This window comes from Solea senegalensis, unplaced genomic scaffold, assembly GCF_019176455.1.
Source record: "Solea senegalensis isolate Sse05_10M unplaced genomic scaffold, IFAPA_SoseM_1 scf7180000013113, whole genome shotgun sequence".
Lineage (NCBI taxonomy): Eukaryota > Metazoa > Chordata > Actinopteri > Pleuronectiformes > Soleidae > Solea > Solea senegalensis.
Genome location: NW_025320758.1, coordinates 66,573 through 88,584, shown reverse-complemented (window position 1 = coordinate 88,584; position 22,012 = coordinate 66,573). Strand labels below are relative to the sequence as shown.

General features: G+C 40.7%; 1 protein-coding gene across 1 annotated transcript in view; it reads right to left on the bottom strand.

Annotated features, from left to right (window-relative positions):
* kcnh8 (potassium voltage-gated channel, subfamily H (eag-related), member 8) overlaps positions 1-20,183 on the bottom strand; it is a 50,902-nt gene extending 30,719 nt beyond the window's left edge. Inside the window, exons 1-3 of the mRNA XM_044015229.1 lie at positions 19,996-20,183; positions 5,745-5,978; positions 2,001-2,132 (exon numbers count right to left, since the gene is read on the bottom strand). Of these exons, the coding sequence (XP_043871164.1) occupies positions 2,001-2,132; positions 5,745-5,978; positions 19,996-20,071 (442 nt within the window). The 5' untranslated portion in view covers positions 20,072-20,183. The remainder of the gene's footprint in view (positions 1-2,000; positions 2,133-5,744; positions 5,979-19,995) is intronic.
* Between the last annotated feature and the right edge of the window lie 1,829 nt (positions 20,184-22,012).

The window sequence follows — 22,012 nt, the reverse complement described above, 5'->3', positions numbered from 1 at the left end:
CAGGATTGAGTCAGTGAAGAGGCTGTTGATGCAAGAGACAGGGTTTCCCTCTTCATTGTCTCATCGGTGCGCAGGACAGAGCGTTATCCGGGTCACGTCCGCGTCTGTCCGTCTTTCAAAGACGTCCTCAGCATGGATGGAGGACCCCATTGATGTCATACAGTGCCTATTTCCTGGTGTTCACATTTGCATCACCATTGTAACTCTTGTACTTTGGTGTTTTTAAGAAATTAAGTTCACTTAAGCACTTATTAGCTCACTTATTTACAGAGTAAGTGTTAAACTGCTAAACTGAATAAAACCATTTTTCCGAGAATGAAGTCAAAATATTATGAGAATAAAGTCGTTATGTATTATTCAAGCAAAATCTCAGATGATCAGCTGCGATCTGTGTCAAGATGAGGAACGCGGAGCATTTTGTGAAGTTATACTTTGGTTTGGGTTTCACAAATAAGGAAATACTTCATCAGGACTTTGAAAAGATTGTGCAAGAAGCTGAGTCTGTTTCGAGGAAACAGTCACACAGGCTTGGAGGAAATCATCTCTTTTGTGGAGAAGGAAATGCTTGGTAGTGGTCGATCTATTTATTTATTTATTAACAGTAATAATGATAATAATAATAATAATAATAATAATACATTTAATTAAATAATGATAAAAATTCTCTATATCTCTAATATTATTACTTTATTCACTTCAGTTTGGCCTTAATACTCCATCGTACTAACTCGCTTAAAGACCCAGTATGTAACATTTAGGAGGGTTAACTGGCGGAAAAATGAAAGTACTTCCAATTAGTACAAATATCTATACATGAAATAATAACTGTATGGTGTCTGTAGCCTTAGAATAAGCCATTTACGTATTGTATACTCTGGGGAACAGTCTTTTGCAAAAGAAAAAGGTTACTTCTTTTCACTGTGACGAGTAAGTAAGTAAATGAAGAGGCAGCAGGTCTTAGATGAGTAAAGTCACTTTGCTGACACACACACAAACAAACACACACACACACACACACAGTGAGTGACCTTCTCTCTTGCTTTGTAAGTTGCTTTTGGCTCCAGCTTAGATGTTGCCCTTAAGCTCATCCTTTGAGGAAATTGATTTTGAACGCTAATACTGCAACTTCATTTCCTTTAGTTTGAATTTACAATCATGAATATACGATTAAAAGGCGAAGGGCAAACAGGAGGTGAAGTTCCGACACGGGCATCAGAGATGTTGTCGCTCCGGTGCCTTTTGCTTCAAAAGGATCCACTAATCTGTGAGATATTAGCTGTGTTCTAAAGTGGGCTGTAAACAGTTGATCTGTTTTGTCTACACATTTTAACAATCATTCCAAATTGGTTGATGGATGAATGAGTGAGCCACGGCCTTACCGACATTCACAAGAACAGATACTTGAAGTGATGCTACAATTCTTTAATTGGTGTCTTTAATACCAGTCTTGTAGGTTCTAAAAGGGTGTCATACAAGTCACAGGTACTGGGTATTTCTCTGGATTTTGGGACATATGAGAGCAGCACAATAACTGTTATATAGTCTAAAAGCAAAGGAGGAGGGAGACGAGGAGGAAGACAGTGACAATTACCAAAAACACATGGAATGGTGGCAGCAGGTGTGGGTGCAGCATCACGTCAGTCGCAAACCAACAGTTGTAATGTTTGGAGACTGTGTATGTGGCAACAAACATTTTAGAACATCCTGAAAAAGCTCACTAATTTCCCGTATGTAAATATGTGACTGAGTTTATGACAGATGTCACACTTATGTGTAAGTGTGAATCCTAACATGGCACAATTATCATCTATCCACACAGCATTTACAACAGGTCAACACTATCGCGCAACATTGTCATGGAAATACAACACTCACTCTTTCAATGGATATTCTAACACCACTCGACTGCTTCCACAATGACATTACGAATGTGTGTGTGTGTGTCGGAATATGGTCTAAATCGTTGCGTTTCACACACACACACACACATATATACTGACCTTCCTTCTTGTCCTCTTGGATAGCCTTAGCTTTAGTGTCTGTGATGTCTTTAAATGAAGCCAGAAAGAGCACCACGTCTCCTTTCTCGTTCTTAATTGGCACGATGTCCAGCAGACACCAGAACAGCACAGCTGCAGGAAGAAAAAAACACTCCTATTAAACACCAACTTTGATTGTACTGAGAATGGATTTACAATGTGTTTGTGCGTACACCAGTGTGTCGAGAAATAGACAGACTCCCACACTATTAGTATGCCTATCCCCAGCTGAAAGTCCCTGTGGGAGAAGCGGATCCTTTAAATAGTCAAAGTCCTTGTTCCCCAAGCGCAGCAAGAGATGAACCTATCTTTGAGGTTCAATCTGCTGCTAAATAGATAGATTTCCAGAGAGGAACTAGAGGGCAGTGTCTGTGAGCATGTGATTGTCTGCACCAGCAGTCCTGCGCTCGTGCTTGGTTTATCCACATCCAATAGGAAAGTCTGTGAATTGGTCTACCTCATACGTTTGTATTATAAAAGCAGAGGTAGTATCATACTACCTTTCATTCTAATCTATTCAGTGATGAGAGATGAATTGCTGATTAAGAGGGATTTCCCATGGAGTTCCCTCCCATCACTACCACTCACTAAATATTCCTCGCCTGGTGATGAGTCAATTACAGTGTTTGTCTCCGTGCGTGCGTGTGTGTATTTGTGTGTACGTGTGTGCAAGACAAGGCAGCGCCATCAGGCACACACTGAGAGGAAGGAGCATTCCTGATTGCGAACACGCAGCTTTCTGCTGGGTTTTATTTATTTTTTTCCTCAGGCAGACAAGTGGAGGACAGAGTCAATCAGCTAAGCATGGAAGACAGAAAGGCCAACTGGCACAGGCAATACTGAGCAGGAGTGGGTTTGAAATGAAGAAAAAAAAAAAAAACAGGGAGAAAAGAAAATTATCCTGCCATCGAGAGACAGGGGGAGGTGAAAGGGAACAAGGGGGAAAGTGGTCGAGAACAGAAGGGAAGAAGAGAAGTGTGAGAAAAGAAAAGACAATACAGAAAGACACAGAGTGGAGACGACATGTCACAGCTGTGATGTAATGAGAAAGTTAGATCCACGCATCTCTGACCTGTCTGCGGAATCTACTAAATCGGCTCAACATCACTCCTCGATGAATTTATCACTTCAGAAGAGTATGACGCATAATTAATAATAATAAAAATCCCTATTGCAACACAATACCACCCATTTGTATTTAATCTGTTCTGGACAACATAATCATTATGTCATGCTATCACACCCTTGACACACATGGTTTTGAACACTGTGAGCACTCTTAACTCTTAATCCCTGCACACGACCCAATCAACTTTTTGTGTGATTCAAGTAGAGGTAGTGTTAGCTGTTTCCTTGACTACAGAAACGACTGAATGGCCAATGGAAGGCGGGATTTACAACGGGAGCCTTCCTAACCATTAACCTGTTCATGAAGCTACTGTATAGGGCGCTACCATCTAATGATGAAAAATGAGACACTGCGCTTAAACCGGATGCAGTCATTTATCAGCAACCGATAATCCCATTTCCAAGCTCGCATATCAAAACGTTCAATTTTCTTGCCTTGCACTGGTAGAGAATTCCTCTAAAAGCACAGAAAAATGAACCTTTGGCTTTATCATTTCCATGACAACAGGGGCAACATCTGCTCAGGAAGATTATGTAACAAAATAAAAGCACCACAACAGCAGAATGGACCTTACAGCGAGAGTGTTTTTGTCAGTGAACAGTTCATGTTGAGGCTTTTACCACTCAGTCTGCACAAATAGTATGACACACAGCCAAATACGTTTTCGTTCAGCACCGAACACAAACGACAGACTTCATGAAATGATGTTTGTCTCCTTTTGTGTTGATTCAAACTACTGAATCTGACCAAAAACAACAAGACAAGAAAGCACAGAAGTTGAGAACTGCCATAAACAGCATATCAAGGACACATGGCCCCTTCCAAAAGTGGTGTGTGATGTGCTCATTATTTTGGACTCCATTTTGCTCACTGGCCAGCTGGCTAATCAATGAGGCACACACCACACCACGGCTAGCTGTTAGGCACATGGGATTTAATGGAGACAGGGTTAAGGAGTTAGCTATGAAATGTTGAAAGTGTCTCGGAGATTAATAACAAGGGAGGGACTTTTGTGACCGAAGGCTCTGTTTAATCACCTTTTAATGAGAATGCACCAATTCCTAGAAAAACAAAAAAAAAGTTGATCATTTCTTTCACTTTTCTACAAACATGCAACCATCTTTATGTGGGAATACATACAGCAGGGTATTTGATTCAAATTCAGAGGGAAGAGAGTCATCATAATGTCTTGTCATTAATTAGACAATATACTGTGCACCGCCTGACAATGAAAGAGTCACATGCTCTAATATTTTGCTTACCACCTTCTGTACAAGCCTGTGTGGGCAGTGTTATGATCTGGGGTTGCTTCAGTTGTACAGGTCTGGGCTAAGCGATGTTGTGTGCTGGAACTAACTGTGTAAAAACACTGAATGACTAGATCTTTAGCCTCCTTAGACCCCAGCTCTCGTTTGTAATGCATTTTTATTTTCACATTGCTATTTGGGCATATTGGGATCGGATGAGTTTAAAACTAAGCGTTGTCTTTTGACATGATGACACTGTTGTTTCCGTCGAACAATGAAATCATTGTGTAATTAAGTGGAAAACTTATTTAGGCACCTCATTTGTATTTTCTCATGTATAAAACGACTTATTTCACTTTTATATCACTATTAATGTTCAATAATAACAGTTTATGGATTTGTTTCACTGTTTCAAATAGACTTCTATATATTTCCCATTCCAAAATCAAACACAAGGTGGCAGGACTGAGTTGTGTCACAGTACAATAGCTGTCGTTGCCAAAATGAGATTGACAGCACTGTCAGCCAATCAGAATCAGCTAAATGTGACTGGGACAGGCTGCTGAATAATGGCATAAGTGGGTTGACACAGCAGTGCTGTAAGGTGTTTGATGTAGTGATTCATTTAGTTGTTATTTGAGCTGTATATTGTGCTGTTTAATTTGATGTGCCACATCACTGTATTCTTTGGTGTTTAGTGTAGTATTTCAAAATATTTTTACCCAGAGCCTCTCTAGGACCCCAATTGGGGGACGTTTGGGCTTAACAAAAAACTTTTTTTTTTTAAGACATTGACTTTATACTCGTGTGCCTACTTTGTTGTTAAGATTTTTCCTGTTGTGTTTAGCAGAAAAGCACATTTTTCATTTTAATAAAAGCATGAATGAATGCAGAATTTACATTAACTTATATTTTACTGTCAAAAATGTTTTAAAAACATCACAAAAGTGCATACATTTCACACACAGCAGTCAGAACTATAAAAGCACGAATTAATGTATATAGAATTAACAATCTTTTCAACTCCTTTTATCTTAAAATTTTAACTCACTAAACCTTTGAAATCACATCAAGTTTTTTGTTTATTAGTTTTCACAATATTTTCACAATAGTTTTCACGTATTTTAAAATGTCTAAAATTCTACTATGAGCCAAACGTTCTTTTCACACACAATTCCAGACTTTTCAAGGTCTGGAAAACAGTTTGGTAACATTAACAGGCATAACAACAAAAGAACCAGATAATTACATTTCAAACTTAGGAGAAATACCAGCACCAACAAAAAAAGATTTCCTTCTGTGCCACTAATATTCCACTAATAGTCTCACCTGTCTTTTTGTAGAACATGATCTCGTCCTTAAATTCCTTGCGCTCCTCCAAGGCCTCGTCGATGCTAAGGATGATGCTTTCACTTGTCTCGGGCCCATAAAGGAATTTGCAAGCGCAGCTCTTCTGCATGACTTCAGCTCGAGAAAATCCAGTGAGCTCACAGAAGCCATCGGAACAGTAGACTATGGGAAAGCCCTTCGACACCTGAGCATTGGCCAGGATGAAGTTGCTGTCTGCAGGAGAAAGAGGGGGAAGACCTTGTGAGGTTATTGTGGAATAGATTAAATATTAGAAGTAATACACGGCTAAACTTCACACTGACTGCGATAAGATTTAAAACCCTTGTTTTAAGGCCCTGCAAGGAAACAGCGCTAACCACTACTCCGCCATGAGGCCTCAATCAGACCTATAGAATTGCAAATGTAAAGCAAGGAATAAATAAATAAATAAAACTCCTATAATACTCCTTCAATATTAGCATTACATACATTCAGGTACAAGCTGTAACATTCAAATCCAAACACTCAAGTTTCACAACAGTCAGGTCTGAGGAAAAAAAACATCTCGAAGCCTCCAGAGAAACATACACACACATCTGGCTCTGTCACTGTTCACTGCTCCACCATATTCATTATGGAGTCACTAAAGTTGCTTGTCTTTGTCTGTGACTGCTGAGCAGCATACAGTGGGTTTACCAGAGCTTTCTGCTGACACCATCTGTTTGCATGGTTTGCAGGAAACCAAAAACAGTGAGCTGAAAGAGGCCAAAGTGTCTATACAGCTGATGGGAAGACATGTTTTTCAATATTTACTCAGCGTTGTAATGTAACACAGTACAAATACTTTGTTACTTAAGTACAAATTTCATGTACCTGTACTTTAATTTGTTATTTATAATTCTTCTGATAAAATCAGAAGAAGAAGAGTTGGTAATGGTCTGTATTTATATAGAGCTTATCTAATCTTAATGTGCTGCTTTACACTATTCACACGCTCAAGGACACATATAGACTACCAGGGCCAGGAATTGAACCCCAGCCTTCCAGTTGAAAGACAACTCACCCTACCACCACCATGACTCAATATTTACCCCTCACCTTTTTAATGCTTTTACTTCTAAAACTTAAGTACATTTTTATATCAGAAAATATTAAGTACAGCAAATGCCATATACTTTAAGACTTTTACTTAAGTAACATTATAAAAGTCATTTACTGATTTTAGGTCATTTATACAAGACTGTATGTCCTGTACTTTCTTCAACTTCTCCTGTTGCCCACTTTTGAAAAATGGAACCAAAGGGACTGAATTGCTGCTGTGAAGTGACTTTTAACACATAGATACAAAACGCAGACTGAATCTGCAGCTCTGGTAGATAAAGGCCAGTGTGAGCTGCAACATGACGATCATTTACCTAAATAAACCACTGTTTGTTAGTGAATTAATGAAATTTGACTCTTGAAACTCATTCCCTGTGTCATCAACTGACCCTGAATTCACAAACACATTTAGTGAGAGCCACAGCAAAGAGAGGGGGGTTTTGTGTTGAGAGGTAATTTTAACAAAGAGCAAATTTAAAAAGCAAGAGTGGGGGGGAATCAATGGGGGTTCGCGCTCCAGTGATGTCGGTGAAAACAGAAATCTATCACAGCTAATTAGCCTATTTGTGTCTAGTTGTAGATACACAGGTTGAAGCAGACCAGCTGTTTATACCTGAGTCCATCTATTATGTCACACAAACACAGAGCACAGAATGACTCAGAGACGGTTTACAGTGTGATGTCCATTACGTGAGACAGTGGACTGTTGTGGTTAGGCAGATTATCTATGTGTGTGTGTGTGTGTGTGTGTGTCTGCTGTAATTTGATAAGCCATCAAGCCTGTTCAAACGAGTCCAAACACACACACACACATTTAAAAGGTACATGTAGCATTTACAAATCCTACCCAATACATTCTGAGACGATGTGAAAAATCACAATAAATGAATAACGACAAAGTGACATGAGCGTCTTATAATCACTGTTTGAGGCGTCGTGCATTTCAGAGAGGCGCTTCACTTACATTTCATTTTCAAAACTCAATTTTCTGCATCAACAATTCCTTTCCCCAACAGCCGCAGTGTTTAATTGTTTTATGTTGTACACCAGGCTTTGCTGAGGGACAACATCGCTGATGAAAACACGGGAATACAATGCGACACAGCGACACCTTTGCATGTGTCCCTCAGAAGACAGAAGCGACATGTTCCTTTTTTGTAATCTCATGCAGCAATCAACAATTTCTCCTGCATGCCTGCTGGTGCTCCATAAAATCTGAATATGTTGCTCTGAACAGCAGATAGGGCATTCTAGTTTCATGTAATAGTTAAAAAAATTGTGATTTATTAATTCAGTTTGGTTTATTGCCAGACTTAAACACTTAAGCACAGACACACATGCAAAACTATTTTATAAGAGACAATCATAGCAATGTTTCCACATGTATAATAGGGTAAGATACCGCAATAAACCGCAATAATATTGTTGCAATAATATACAAAATATTATTGCAACACATCATCATCAGTAAAGTAAAAACCACTGTCTAATCCCAGTACAAGTCACACACAATCATATAATGTCAGTTTATTAAAAAAATACAACTTTAATTCTACTAGCTAAGATATAATGTCCTTAAATGAAGTACAGTTACATCACTAAATAGCAGTCAGACAATCCGTAAAGAAAACCCTTAAATTGTGTAAGCCAGATAAGAAACAGTTGTTTTTATTATTTATTTATGGATTTAAATACATACTCAAAAACAATGAGTGCAACTGAAATGAACAACAATCCCACATACACAGATTTGAGTTAACCTGGTGGCTCCACTCTTGCTCTTAGCAGCATGAATGATGGACATAAGTATGAACTCGTGCAGTGACGGCAATATTCGCTCACAAAGCAGAAAAAAAAACACCCGCGAGAAGCTCTCGTCAGCAGTAGTTCTCTGACTGTGTGGCCCAAACAGATGGTCGGAGCGGGTGTCGGCGCTGGGACCGGCTGTCAGATGTGAGGCCCCTCAGGCTCGGGGGTAAGCAAGAGAGAGAGTGACAGGACTGCTGAGGAACCTGGAGCTAAAACCTGCAGCTCACATGGTGGCTGCTCTCACAGCAGCACGAGAGAGGCTGCTGCGGACAGAAATCTACTGTTTACGAAAGGAACACACACACACACACACACAAATGCTGTTTCGTGGTGGACGCGGTGGTTCATTTGCACACATGCTAGATGCTCTCTGATGTTTGCACATGATCCAGACTGAGTGACAGATGTCAGAGGTTCACCAGTGGTCAAGCTAAAGGCATCATCTGTCCTCGTCTGTGAGGTTGTCGCTTCATTACAGGACACACGAGCATAAAATAAGCACCAGAGAACTTATATATTTAAACATATGAAAGTGCAAATATTACTCTTCCAGACAGAGGGTCCAATGTTCTAAAACTATGACTTTAAAAGGAGGGCAAATCTGATACAACCAGTAAACCCTTAATAAGGCATGAATGCTTCACTAAACAAAGGCGACATGCTGTGAAGAGCATTGTCTGCTGCCACTGTCATGTGACCAGGACCTGAGAATGCAGTAAGAGCACTGGCTGGTTATCAGTAGGCTGCATAGATGAGTGTATTTGCACACATGTCATATTACAGTAACATCTAAGTTGTTTAAAAGATGTTAAAGACTGTATCAGACTAGTATTATTATTATTATCATCATATATTTATATATTCTGACAGCTAGCGTTTGCTCATTGACACGTGTCTCGAAGTCTCACAGCTCCGACTGTAAATGTGGGAGAAACAGTTTGAGGATCCCGCAGCGCTTCATCCAATCAGGAGTGAGAGCTCCGTGGAGAGGAGGTCCTCTCAGGTCATGAGCTTTGGGTTTTTGTGTGTAAATAATTGCGAAGACAAAAAAACCCAAACCAAACCAAAAAAAAAAAAGAGAAGATTTGCAAACAGCCTGATTACATTTTGAAACTGGCATACAGTCAGAAAATAAGTGAACTGGTGTTGCTCGTTGAACATGCTGGTCATTTTTTAAATAGATCTATTTGGTGAGAAATAATTGACTTTGAGAGATTTTATTTATTTTTTGACAGTTACGGGACTGTGAGACGTTTGGGAACCATGAATGATGAATGGCCAAAAGCCAACATCACTTATGGTAACTCTGAGATTTATTTTTTATCTAACAAGGAAGTCCCTTAAGATAGACATCTCTTTATCAGGGGTGACCTGGCCAAAGAGAGAAGGCTGACTTTTCAGGAGTCTGGATTGGAATTAATTAAATGCAAGGGGAAACTGTCTCGCATTGAGGGCATAAAAAACATAACATAGGAGTGTCGGTGACTTTTAGAGTTTGTTAAGTAGCTCGATACTCTGTGGGACATATGATGCCTCTTTTAGTCCACGTCCATGGACACTGGCTTTAAAATTACAGACTCAGACCAAAGCGAATCAATGTCTTGTCAGCATGGCCAACAATGAATGGCTGGATGACTGTTATTACTGCATGTGGTGTGCGCCTGATGTGCAAATAACAACGTAGTAAACACACATTTGAAAAGCCCTAAAAACCTTTTTTTCCTCAGTCAGCTTCTCAGTGACGGGGTCCTACCATATGTGGATGCTTTTCTCGTTGGTTTGGAGCAGACAGGCAATTATTGTTAATTGCATTAATAGATGAGTTTGTGAGTGAGTGAGTGAGTGAGTGAGTGAGAAATACTTGTTTACTGCAGCTGTTTGTTGTTTTTAGGACTGATAAATGCTGTTTTTATTATAGATGTAGGTCATTTTTCACACACCATCTCGGTTACTATGAATGTAAGTGGTTGACACGTGTTTTAGGCTGACACAAAACTTAATTACCATTTGCCTGACCTTTTGTTCTGTGTGTTTTGCTTTGTTCTCTCACAAATGTTTCTGTTCCTCCACCTTTTCTGGAAGTACCACCCTCCTCCTGTCCTACTTTCTACAGTTCCTTCCCTCCCTCTTTTGCTAATGCGTCAACATTATACCCTTGCCTCTGCCCACCCCTCCACACTTTTCCTACCTTTGTCTCCTAGCTTTGTTTCCCTCCTTTTCTCTCACTCACTCCCAATGCCCTTTGCTCTACCCCTCTTTCCCAGATTCCCTGCCTCCCCACCAACCTTTCGCTCCCTCCATCATTCCCTCCCAGCTGTTCTTTGTGTCCCTCCCACAGTTTTGGATCTTTCCAACTAATTATTCTTCATCTTCTCTCTGCCCTTGGAATTCTACCAGACAATCCATCTTGTATTTCCTCCACTCTTTGTCTATAATTACCGAGACCATCACGCTGTCCGTCTCTCATCATCTCAGCCTGAACATCTGCTTAAGAAAATCTCTGAATGGTTCCAGTGCTGAAACTGTCCCTCAGTTTCATCTCCACACCACACGTATTCCCTTTGTCTCCTTCTCTCGCCTCTAACTTCAGATCTGCTCTGAATGTGCTCCCTCTGTCTCAACCTCACCAGCACCTCCTGTATCTCCACAGTATCTTATTCTCCATTCTGAATTTCTTTTTGGCTAATTGCTCCGGTGTAGAAGCCCATAGATCATCCCCCTTCGTGCTCACACTGCTGCATGACAGCTACTGGAGAAACCCCACAGGGACACGGAGAAGAGAGAGAGGGAGAGAGAGATATGAGGAAAGACAGAGACAGAGAAAGAGAGGGGAAGGACAAAAGAGGAAAGAGGGCAGGGAGAGAAGAAAGAGAGCAAGTGAATGTGAGAGAGAGAGAGAGAGAGAGAGAGATGGTTACACAGCCTTCTTCTTACGCAATACACGTGAACTTGCGTGACTTGTAATTGGCGGTGAATGAAAGCACTGTAAAGAATTTGTGAGCTATTAATAAAAGATTCTTGTGAATGTAATCAAACCATCAAAACAACACCATGAGAAAACTATTTCCTCCTCTCATAAAGCATTTTACTTACAGATAACCAACTGTCATCATGCAAAATGAGAAACCAAGGTGGAATTGTTCGTAACTCAAAGTCGTCACTTGCGTCCCAGCTGATGTTTTGTCATATATAAAATCGGTTTTGCTTAGTTAACCAAGTGTCTCAAACAGAAATATCCTATCAACTTACAGCCTATCAACATAGCCCAAAAAAATATACAGGAGCCTGTTGGTCATAGGGACAAAAATATAGAGTATAAACTTCAAAAGTGAGAAACCACCGCACACTGAAAGGACTTTACTTAGTTGTATTTGCTTGTAATTTCCCATGTGTGCAGTGGTTTGTTGATTTTTGAACATCATGGATTGATTGCGATGAAAGTCGGGCACAGATATCCATTCATGTTCCACAGAGGATAAATCCTATTCACCAGAGTGATCTCAGATATATGTATTTATATATATATATATATATCTATATATATATATATATACTCCTTCTGTCAGTGAAATATATCACCTCAGCCTCACAGACCTCACAGCATAGCATCACTGGTCTCGTTTTGGCTGAAGCAAATGTTTGCACAATAAATAAAGTAGAACATTAGCAAATCTTAACCATGGCCCATCCAGGATTATAAATCATTTTCCAAGGATTGCTTGGAAGACTACATCAGGAAAACCGTGGTAGTTCTGCATTTCAATGAAAAGATGACGCTGGAGTGTAATGCAATGATAACAGATAGGTCAGAGAGAACTCAAAAGCAGCACAAACTACATCATCAGGTGGTTTCCTTCTGTACACTCTTCAAAAAAAGGACTGTGCATAGAAATTAAAGGAGTATCTTTTGCACACATTCTCATATTTCTATTCATTTTAAGACTTGCATTGACTTCCATTCATTTGGACAGTCTCCACAAGGCCTTATCCCTAAATGTTGGCCCTAAACTCAGTTATTTCCCTTAAAATATAAAGCAGTTGTGCCATATTAAGACCAGGTTTGGGCCTCTACTACTGGTCCTGACAAGGTCAGTGTTTATGGCCAGAAAAGGTCCTAAATAGGGAATGAATACAAGAAGGAAAACACACACACACACACACACACACACACACACGCACAGTGCTTTGTCCCAGTTTTAAACAGCCTCACAAGAGTTCCACGCAAGTATTCAAAACTGCTCGACAGCCCCATGCCACCACTCAGAGCAACCCCAGAGCTATTTCTGGCTCTCATGATAGGTGAAAAAGCATGAGGAAGCAATGGAGACACACACACACACACACACACACACACACAGAAAGAGAGAGAGAGAGAGAGCAGCAGACGTGGCAGGCAAAGAAAAAGATGAATGACAATGCAGGTAAGAAAGTGAACGATGAGGACAGGTATGGACAGGTGAGGGGAAGAGGAGGCTGAGAAATGCACAGAGGCAGAGTGATGAGGGTGCGGAAGGGACTAAAGGCAAAAACGGTGACGTGAGAAGTTGAAGGTAAGCGAGACAGAGCTGTGAGAAGTGGGCAGATGAAAGATGGAGAGATGGGGTTAATAGAATTGGTATAAGTAGAGAGGATGGAGAGAGCGCTCACCATCTTTCGTTTTTGCCAAAAAAAAAAATACATGCAGGCCTCTAGGAAAGTGCAGAGCAGGCACAAAACCTCAGCAAAGTCACTCCAGATAGAGTTTCCATAGTTACCACTGATGCACACCATGGCAACCAAGGTTACAAACTGAAGAGTATGCCTTCGTAATATGTTGTAAGTGAACACATTAAATTGAGATTTGTGTGTAAATGAATCTCCAGGTCAGGCTGTGAATCAATTATGTTTTTGACGTTAAGTCAGAACGCACACTCACACGGTCAGTGTCAATGGCGGTTATCCTCTCACGCACTCTACAACTGAAGACGGGAAATCATTAGATAAATCTACGGCCATTAGCACCTCCGTGGCTCTTTATCATACAGTCCCTCAGGCTCACACCAACTGAAACGTTACACCAGGCATTACATTCCTGTAATTGCCCAGCCTCTCTCCCTCCCCGTTTCTCTCTCTCTCTCAGCCTCATGGAAAAAAAAGAAAAAAAGAAAAATTCACTCTACATTGTCTGCTTCCCTCTCTGCTGGCTCAAAATTTCTGCCCAAGCCTCTGCCTCACTCCTTCACCAATCCTTCATTTTGAAAAATTAATTGAGTCTAAAAATGGCTGACTTGGCCCAGACTTCTGTTGTAGGAACCCCATTTGTCGATTGTTTTGGACAGTCCATTAGAGACAGTGATTAGGGGAGGAATGTCGCTCATTAGATGCGGTAACAAGGCAGAACATCCACGGGTGACGGCGGAAAGCCCTCACGCACACAGCGACCCAAAAGTTTGGTGGAACAGACGAGGCGTTTGCCGTCTTTAAATACACAGCGGCGATCGCGGCCTCGTTCCCTCAATCAGAGGATTTGCCTGCTGAGTCTGTGCTGATGATGCTGCCTGCGTCCTCTGAACTGCACACTTTGTAAAAGAAAAACAATAAATGACAAAAACCCTTACATATTATTCTAATCGGAAACAATCATGGCTTCTCTCTCCTATTACTGTTATTTATTCTTTTAATGGTCTGTCCCAAAACGGTGTCAGAAGAAGTAAGTCTACCTTTGACATGCAAGAGATGATATTGTAACGTGGTTGGTAACGAATGGTTTGAATGAGTTAAAGCTGCTTTCTTGAGGCACACATTTGTCCTGAAGTGGATCAGCAAGCAGCTATTTTTAGTCCAAGAAAACAGTGAGTGTTGGATTTACATCCACGTAATTGCAGGACAAACAAAGTCTGTTTCACATGCAACTGTTTGCTTACAAGTTTGCTCTAAAGCGACATAATACATCACTTTTTTAATGTTGTTGTTGATGAGGTTATTATTCTGCCTCTGTTTGATGATATTTTTAATGCGTCGGGCTCTGTCGAGCAACACTATCAGACCTGACTGAGCAAAGACATGGCACTTATGATTGCACTACTTAGAGTTTGGTCATTTTGGTCCCATCCCATTGTGATGTATAGTACTGAACCTCACAGATACCCTATGTTCTTAAGATAGTATACCATTATTTGTTCTCACCAGGATCCAGCACAGCACCATCCTTTCTGTTTATTTTCACCCTAAAATAAAACAGTCTCATTATTAAGAGGGCTTTGGAGAAAAATGGGAACAGCAGTGGCAATGTGCTGCCAGTAAGTGAGAGCCCCTCTGCACCCTGCAGCACTACAGTCAATGATGATTGATTACTCCTTCACAGTCTCATAACTGCACTCATTACTTCTTTCATTCTCTGGCCAGGGACACCGTCAGACCTGCTCTGTCAAAAGTTACCATAATTATATCTACACATTACATTACAAGAGGGCAACATACTAAGATATATGCAAGGGAATTAAAGTTGTTGATGTCCTCCTGATAGATAAATGAAATCTCTACTTAAATAAATCGTGTTCAAACATACGCGCGTCAGCATGTGCTGTGTGGTCTTTTGAAATCGGTAATTAGTTCCCTGGGTCTCTCTGCAGGTCATAGGTTGTTGGTGCGACTGAGCCTTAGGGACAACTGCATTATATCCACCGTCTTCCCTGAGGCGGCAGAATCTGATAGTAGCAGCTTTTTTTCTTCATTATGTGCGATACTCTGATGAGTTCTTAAACATTCACCTGACATCTACTTAACAGCTTAATTAGACACGCCGCAATTAAAGAAAGTTAATCAGAGGAGAGGAAACTTCTGCTTTACTTCCCTTATGTTCAAAGACAGACAGCTGAGCACTCACACACACACACACACACACACAGATTAAGTTCTGTGACATCAACCAGACACATTTCCCTTTTTCCACCTCGCTCACTATCTCTCTTTACACACACTCTCTCCTTTATTCACATACACACTTAAACACTACCACCGACGCCCTGTACTAACTCAACACACAGCTGTTCCAAGTCTTTGTGTCAGTGATTGTGACAGTAATTACCTGCCTGAAAGTAGCGTGCGCTGAGAGCGAGAAAATAGCGCTCTAAAAGAGCGGTTCAGGGTGGGGAGCGCACACTGAGAGACTTTACATGGCGTCTGCTGCTTCATTTGGCAAGAAGGACGACCCATTATGGTTGCTATGTCCTCAATAAAAGGCATCAGGGTTTTTTTTGAAGTGGTGATGATACTGCAATAATGAGTATTAAGTATATGGGACTACTTTAGTCCATGTTCTTTTGACGCCAATACTGCAGACGTCAAGGACACTGTCCTTTAAAGGTGACATAGAATGCTTGAATCACACATATATGTTAGTTATGGAGGTCTACTTACATATATGAACTTGTTTTCATGATTAAAAACCTCCTAATCGCTGCAAACGAGCTGATCAAAGTATCTCCTCACTGACGCTCTCGTCAGCCGCGCTGTTTCAGACCAAAACCACACGCCCAGAATGTGGACTGTGTTGTGATTGGCCAGCTAATGAGAGCTTTCCCACTGTCCTGTGATTGGCCAGGTACCTGGAAGTGACGTAATAGATAGGCCAGCTCTCAGATACACAGCTCCCTCTCTGGCACGGTGGATGCTCTGCATCTCAGCAGCTACAACGAGAGTAGTTCTTCTTCTTCTGCGGTTGAATGTACGCAAGTGTGGTGAGGATTTTTGATGACGACATCAAATTAAGGAAGTGCCGATCCGCTTCGCAGAGCCCAGGAAAACAATACAACACTATTTTCTCAGCAGTGGCTGAACTGTTTGTTCTGAAACTTTAGGGTTTCATAAACGAGGTAATGACGCAGATAAACACACAAACGCAGCGTTAATTGGAGCTTCCGGTCTATGTGGGCTTTAAGACAAAGAGAACATAACTACACAACTATAACATTTTGCTTTAGCAGAAATAATACAATGTCTGTTTATTTTAAATGATTGTACCTAGAGCTTCACATCAACAAATAATCGAGTAATCGATTATTACTCGATTACTAAATTAATCAACAACTTTTAATCCATTATCAAAATAATCGATTAATCGGTTCAAAGCTTTTTTCATGATTAAAACAAGATTTCCCATTGTTTAAGCTTCTTAAATGTGAATATTTTCTTCATTTCTTTGCTCTGGATAATAAAGAAATCATTAAAAGTGAATCATTTTGGTTTGTGGACAAAACAAGACATTTGAGAACATCATTATTTCCAGGTTTGACGAACACCGATCAACATTTTTTCAAGGTTTTCAGTTTTGTTTGGACCAAACAATTAATCGAGAAAATAAGTAATCGTTAGTTGCAGCTCTAATTGTACCCAGTTTTCAACTAGTTATGGTAAAGGAGAATGGACCCTGTGGCAGGGTCTTCAACCATTCAACCAAATAGCAGAGCTAGAGAAAGCTAATCTTGTTTCATACAATCACACGCAACATTGTTTGTTTTTAACAAAAATTCTTTTTTGATTACTACCCCAAAGTTACAGTAAACTTACAGTAACTGTAATGTCACTCTTCTGTCCCTGTACATTTATTTTCAAAGAAATTACTCCAACTTTCAAAGTGTTCAGTCCACTAACTGAGTGGCGTGTGTGTGTGTGTGTGTGTGTGTGTGTGTGTGTGTGTGTGTGACCATTAAACAATTCCCGTGACAAACACCCACTAGTTCTGACCGGTCTTCCAGAGGCGATTGCCGCCAACACAACACAACTCATTCAAAACAGTCCTGTAGCTTCATTCCATCATTACACCAGTTTACCATTGCTGGAAATTCATATATTCTGACACTGAGGAGACCAATCATGATTTTTCTAAAAGCTAGTGTGATTTTGATTTGATTTGGGATACATTACATTTTTTTTCGTCACGCTTTAGTTAAATATTCGTATTAGTATAGACTACATGACTACATGACAACATGTGATTCACGCCACAAGTGCAGCTCCAGAGATGGATGGGTGATGAGGTGACGGTGTTAGTTTAGATGCAGCAAACAGGGACGCGCCAAACCAACACAGTCATCGGAGGTTTTATTTTGTCTCAGCGAAGTTGACAAAGCAGAGTGAGACACATAATACACTTTTGGATCAGCAGGAACTGAGCTGAACGATGATACTTTTTTCAGCATCTTGACCCAAGTCAGATGTGGGATGCTCTAGGAATATTTTAACATTTTAAATAATAATATTATGGATATTTTCTGGCTCCCTCTCCAAGGAATTATGAGTAACTCAAAAGCTGCTAGTTCCTCCAAACACACAAAAAATTATCTTTTAAAGCCATAAACATTTTATCCATCGATCTTCTACCGCTATATCCTCCACATGACGGGTGCTGGTGCCAATCTCAGCTGACATAGGGTGAAAGGTGGGGTACAACCTGGACAGGTAATTCTCGCACTTACGGTCAATTTAGAGCGTCCAATTTGTTTAATCCCCAAATATGCAGTGCAAATTTGAGTGCTAACCACTACACCAACCATGTGGCCCTAAACATTTTATATCCTTATCTGAACTACGTAAATGTGCAAGCAGAGTTTCCATTTCCTGTCCACAGCTGTTAATGAAACTGATACTACACTGCACTGCACTCGCTGTGTGACACCTCAGTTTATTTGAATAGGCCTCGGTCAGAACATCAGAGTTCAAATGTGTGTGCTTTTCTCCCAGTTTAAATCCAGTAACTTTCTGTCTGTCTTTCTTTCTTTCTTTCTTTCACTTTTATCCATTTATCGCATGTTGTTTGAGGCCCGACCTGCCACCAAGGCACTTCCCTTACATCTGCTGCTGGCCAAGCCATCAGATGCAATTCGTCCCGTCAGGCTCCACTGCCCCCAGTCTTCCCCATCTTGCAGTCCAAATCCAACATTAATTTCTTCTACCTCACCAACTCAAGGACAGCGGTTCATTCTCTGGGGCTGGTTAAAGTGCCACTGTAATCCCTTTGCATTAGAACAGGGACTCCGTCCAGACAACTAATGTGTGTTGCTCCTCGACATATAGGCTGCTCCTCCTCATATATCACTGGCACTTGACCCGAAGATGGATGTTTGTGGTTGTTATTGTGTTTCCCCCGAATGGTATAAACATAGAGCAGGAGATGTATTGGGAGTATGAGTGGGGTACAGATTCTGTACATCAACCACTGGCTCTATAATAAGGAATTACAACAGATGATGTATGTTCACCAAGTGAACAACAACAGAGGATAAAAAAGACTTTAGTGCCACAATTTCAAAGATTCTAAAAGAAATATTAGGTGGAATTGGAAAACATTAAGCAATGACTAAGACCTCTTATTTAATGCAGTTTTTTTCATGGTTACTTTCTGAATCCAAGATATAATAAATAACACAAATCTGTGTAATGAATCGATACAATATTCAGTTTCAGATTTAGTACAATACTGGTCAAAATCACTGAATCTGATAACTGCAAAAGAAGTGCAGTGAGGGGTGCAATGATCTTGAGATATATGGTCTTATTTGTAAGATAAAGTAAGAAAAACACTGAACAAAGAAAGACTGTATTGGGCTGATGTTGGTATCATACATGAAATATGTGATATCAACCCCCAAATTAGACATAAACCAACAGGATAGCAGAAAGGATGGCGTGAACATCTTAGCAGGATGGCTCACATGGAGCAAATGTCACCTATTATACAAGATAAACACTATATAAAAGAAGAGAAATCAGACAAAAGTTGTCTTTTAGAAACCCCAGGCTCCCTCAGTGTTCCTGGGGCACATGCTGTAACGCAGCCACTGACCAATTAATTTTGATAAATGCACCTGCTAGTTTCAGAGCAACGGGAGAACGAGTCTTCTGTGAACTTCAGTAAGAAATAACGTGTGGTCAAGTCAGAGAAGTTGGAGATGAGCACACAGATTTTCAATACATAACAGCGTGTGTGTGTGTGTGTGCGTGAGAGAGCGAGAGAGAGCGGTCTGTGGTTCTGAGCTGGTTTTCAGCACCGTGGACAGCGACAGTCTCAGCACATATATTTGCTGTGTGAGTGCTCCGACTTTCCACAACTGTCTGGTCCTGAAACACATGAAACCTGTCCTTCAGACTGGTGTTTCAAACCCCTTTTATTTGAAAGACTACGCACGTGCATCAAGGACAACAAACATGAAAAAGCATGAACGTCTTTGTGCTTGATTGGATGCTTTACAGGTGTTAGACTAATTCAATAAATGATCTCTAGGACATAGGGGTTGTGTCAACAGAACAGAATACAAAACAAAACAAAAAAGAGAATTGGAAAAAAAATTTAAATCAAACTTACGAGTGCCATCAAAGCGTGTGGCTATAGTGTCCAGAAACGTGTTCTGTGGCGCTAATAATCCCTTCATCACAGGCATTTTCCCTGCTTAATGTCGAAGTCCCCATCAAAGTTACTGAAGAGAGGGTGAAAGTCGTCCAAATGTGTGAGGTGCTCCCACTGAATCCGCGGAACCTTTATGAACGAGCAGCTATTCGGTCAACTCAGCACAACGCGATCCCAAGTCGACGGCGAGTGCGCCCGCGCGCTGCGCGCACCCGCGCGCCAGGCGCTTGTGTTGCGTGTGTCAATGACAAGAGGGAGATGAAGCCCACAGGTGCAGTTCAGGTGATAGCCGGGGACGACCGTGAGAGCCTGAGACTCTGTCAGCGGGGCCATTATTGTGCCGCTGGATTCAATGATCGTCTCTCCTCAGCGCGCAATGGTGGGAGGCATCAGTCACTCTCAACAACAACTGTGGTCGAATGGGAGAGTTTGTCAGTGTGGAGGAAGACACAGTAAAGAAAAAGTCAGAAACAGAACGTTAACATGCGTCTTTCTACAGCTGCAACATCTGTCTTTGTCTGGGCAGCGAACTGCGTCCTTATCTCAGGATTCACGGAGGTGCAATTACACAGCAGAACAAAAGCCGCCAACACAGCCACAGATGGAAATCCCATTAAAACCAGTGAAGACGGGAAACAGATTCTTAACACACTGACATCGCCCCTGTTCCATCACTCTCTGCATAATGTAAACACTTAGACAAAAAAAAGTTCAGCAATATAGTTTACAATGAAGTGCAGCTGTGCAAGTGCTTTGTGGGAGGAAAAAGTAATAAGTGAAACATAGAGAAAAGGTTTGTTCAGGCATTATGCAAAAGAAAGTGAAAGAAAGAATGAGGTGAGGGGCAGAGAAAGAAGGGGAGAGGATTTTCTGGGTAAATAAACAAAAATGAAAGAAAATGAAATCATTGCAAGACATATTGCTTCCTTCCTCTTTCTCCCTCTCGCCCCCCTCTCTCCCCCCCACCCCCTCTCTCGTTGCCATACATTAATCTGCGTATTTAGGCAGCTGACTAGATTTTTAGCGTCACCCAATGGCGAAAATGAGGCATGACGTGCATAGGTGTCATGACAGTGTCCTCAAAACTGTAAAATGGCACAATAACGCCCTCATGTGGACACTGCAACAACAATGTCCTCAGTCTGATGATCCAGAAACTTTTAAAGACCCCAACGTTGACCTTTTGTTGTATCTCTTGTTGTCCATCGTAGTCTCTATGTCATTACATTAGGCGTCAAACCTCCCGGTTCTCTGTTATTTCCGGGAAAAAACAACTAGTTTTAGTGTCAAAGTTCACTGTTCTCTGTTACAGTGACACGTCTCTTCCAACTGCCAGCATGACAATCAGCATAATACAAATAACTTTGACTGTCTGTCTCTGAAACGACATGAATGATTTGTCCATCATTGACAGGATGTACAGGATGCATGTTAAGTATTGTTTATTTAATATTCATATATCAATTTAAGTGTTAAGAATCTGATAAAAAAAAAGGTTTGTCCTGTTTTGTTGTCTTAATACAGTGTTTTAAGTCAGTTATTACCTCTTGAGTCCTATTTGGCATAGGTTTTGGATTTAGTAGGTCACATGACATGAGTTATTGGAAATAGTAGACATTTTCTATATTACTAAAATGAAAGGCATTCCTTTTTTAAAAAAAATAGGATGCGTTACTCTCAAATAAAAAGAGGCATTTCCTGTTCATTTAGGGCAGTTATACACTTTTGCACTGGTTTGGAATGAGTGGGTCAACGATCTGCTTCTCTGCTATTGAAATAGCTATTCATTGATGGTCTTTTCATGATTTAATCTCTGGACTTGCTCGGTGGCTGAGCGTCCACTCTGTTCTGCACAGTCACCTGATGATATTAAACATTTATGGGGGTTTCAAGTGCAATCGGAGACATCACAGGACGCTCTTTTAAACATTGTCAACTCATACAAGGATGATGTGGCACGTCAGGTTTCGTACCA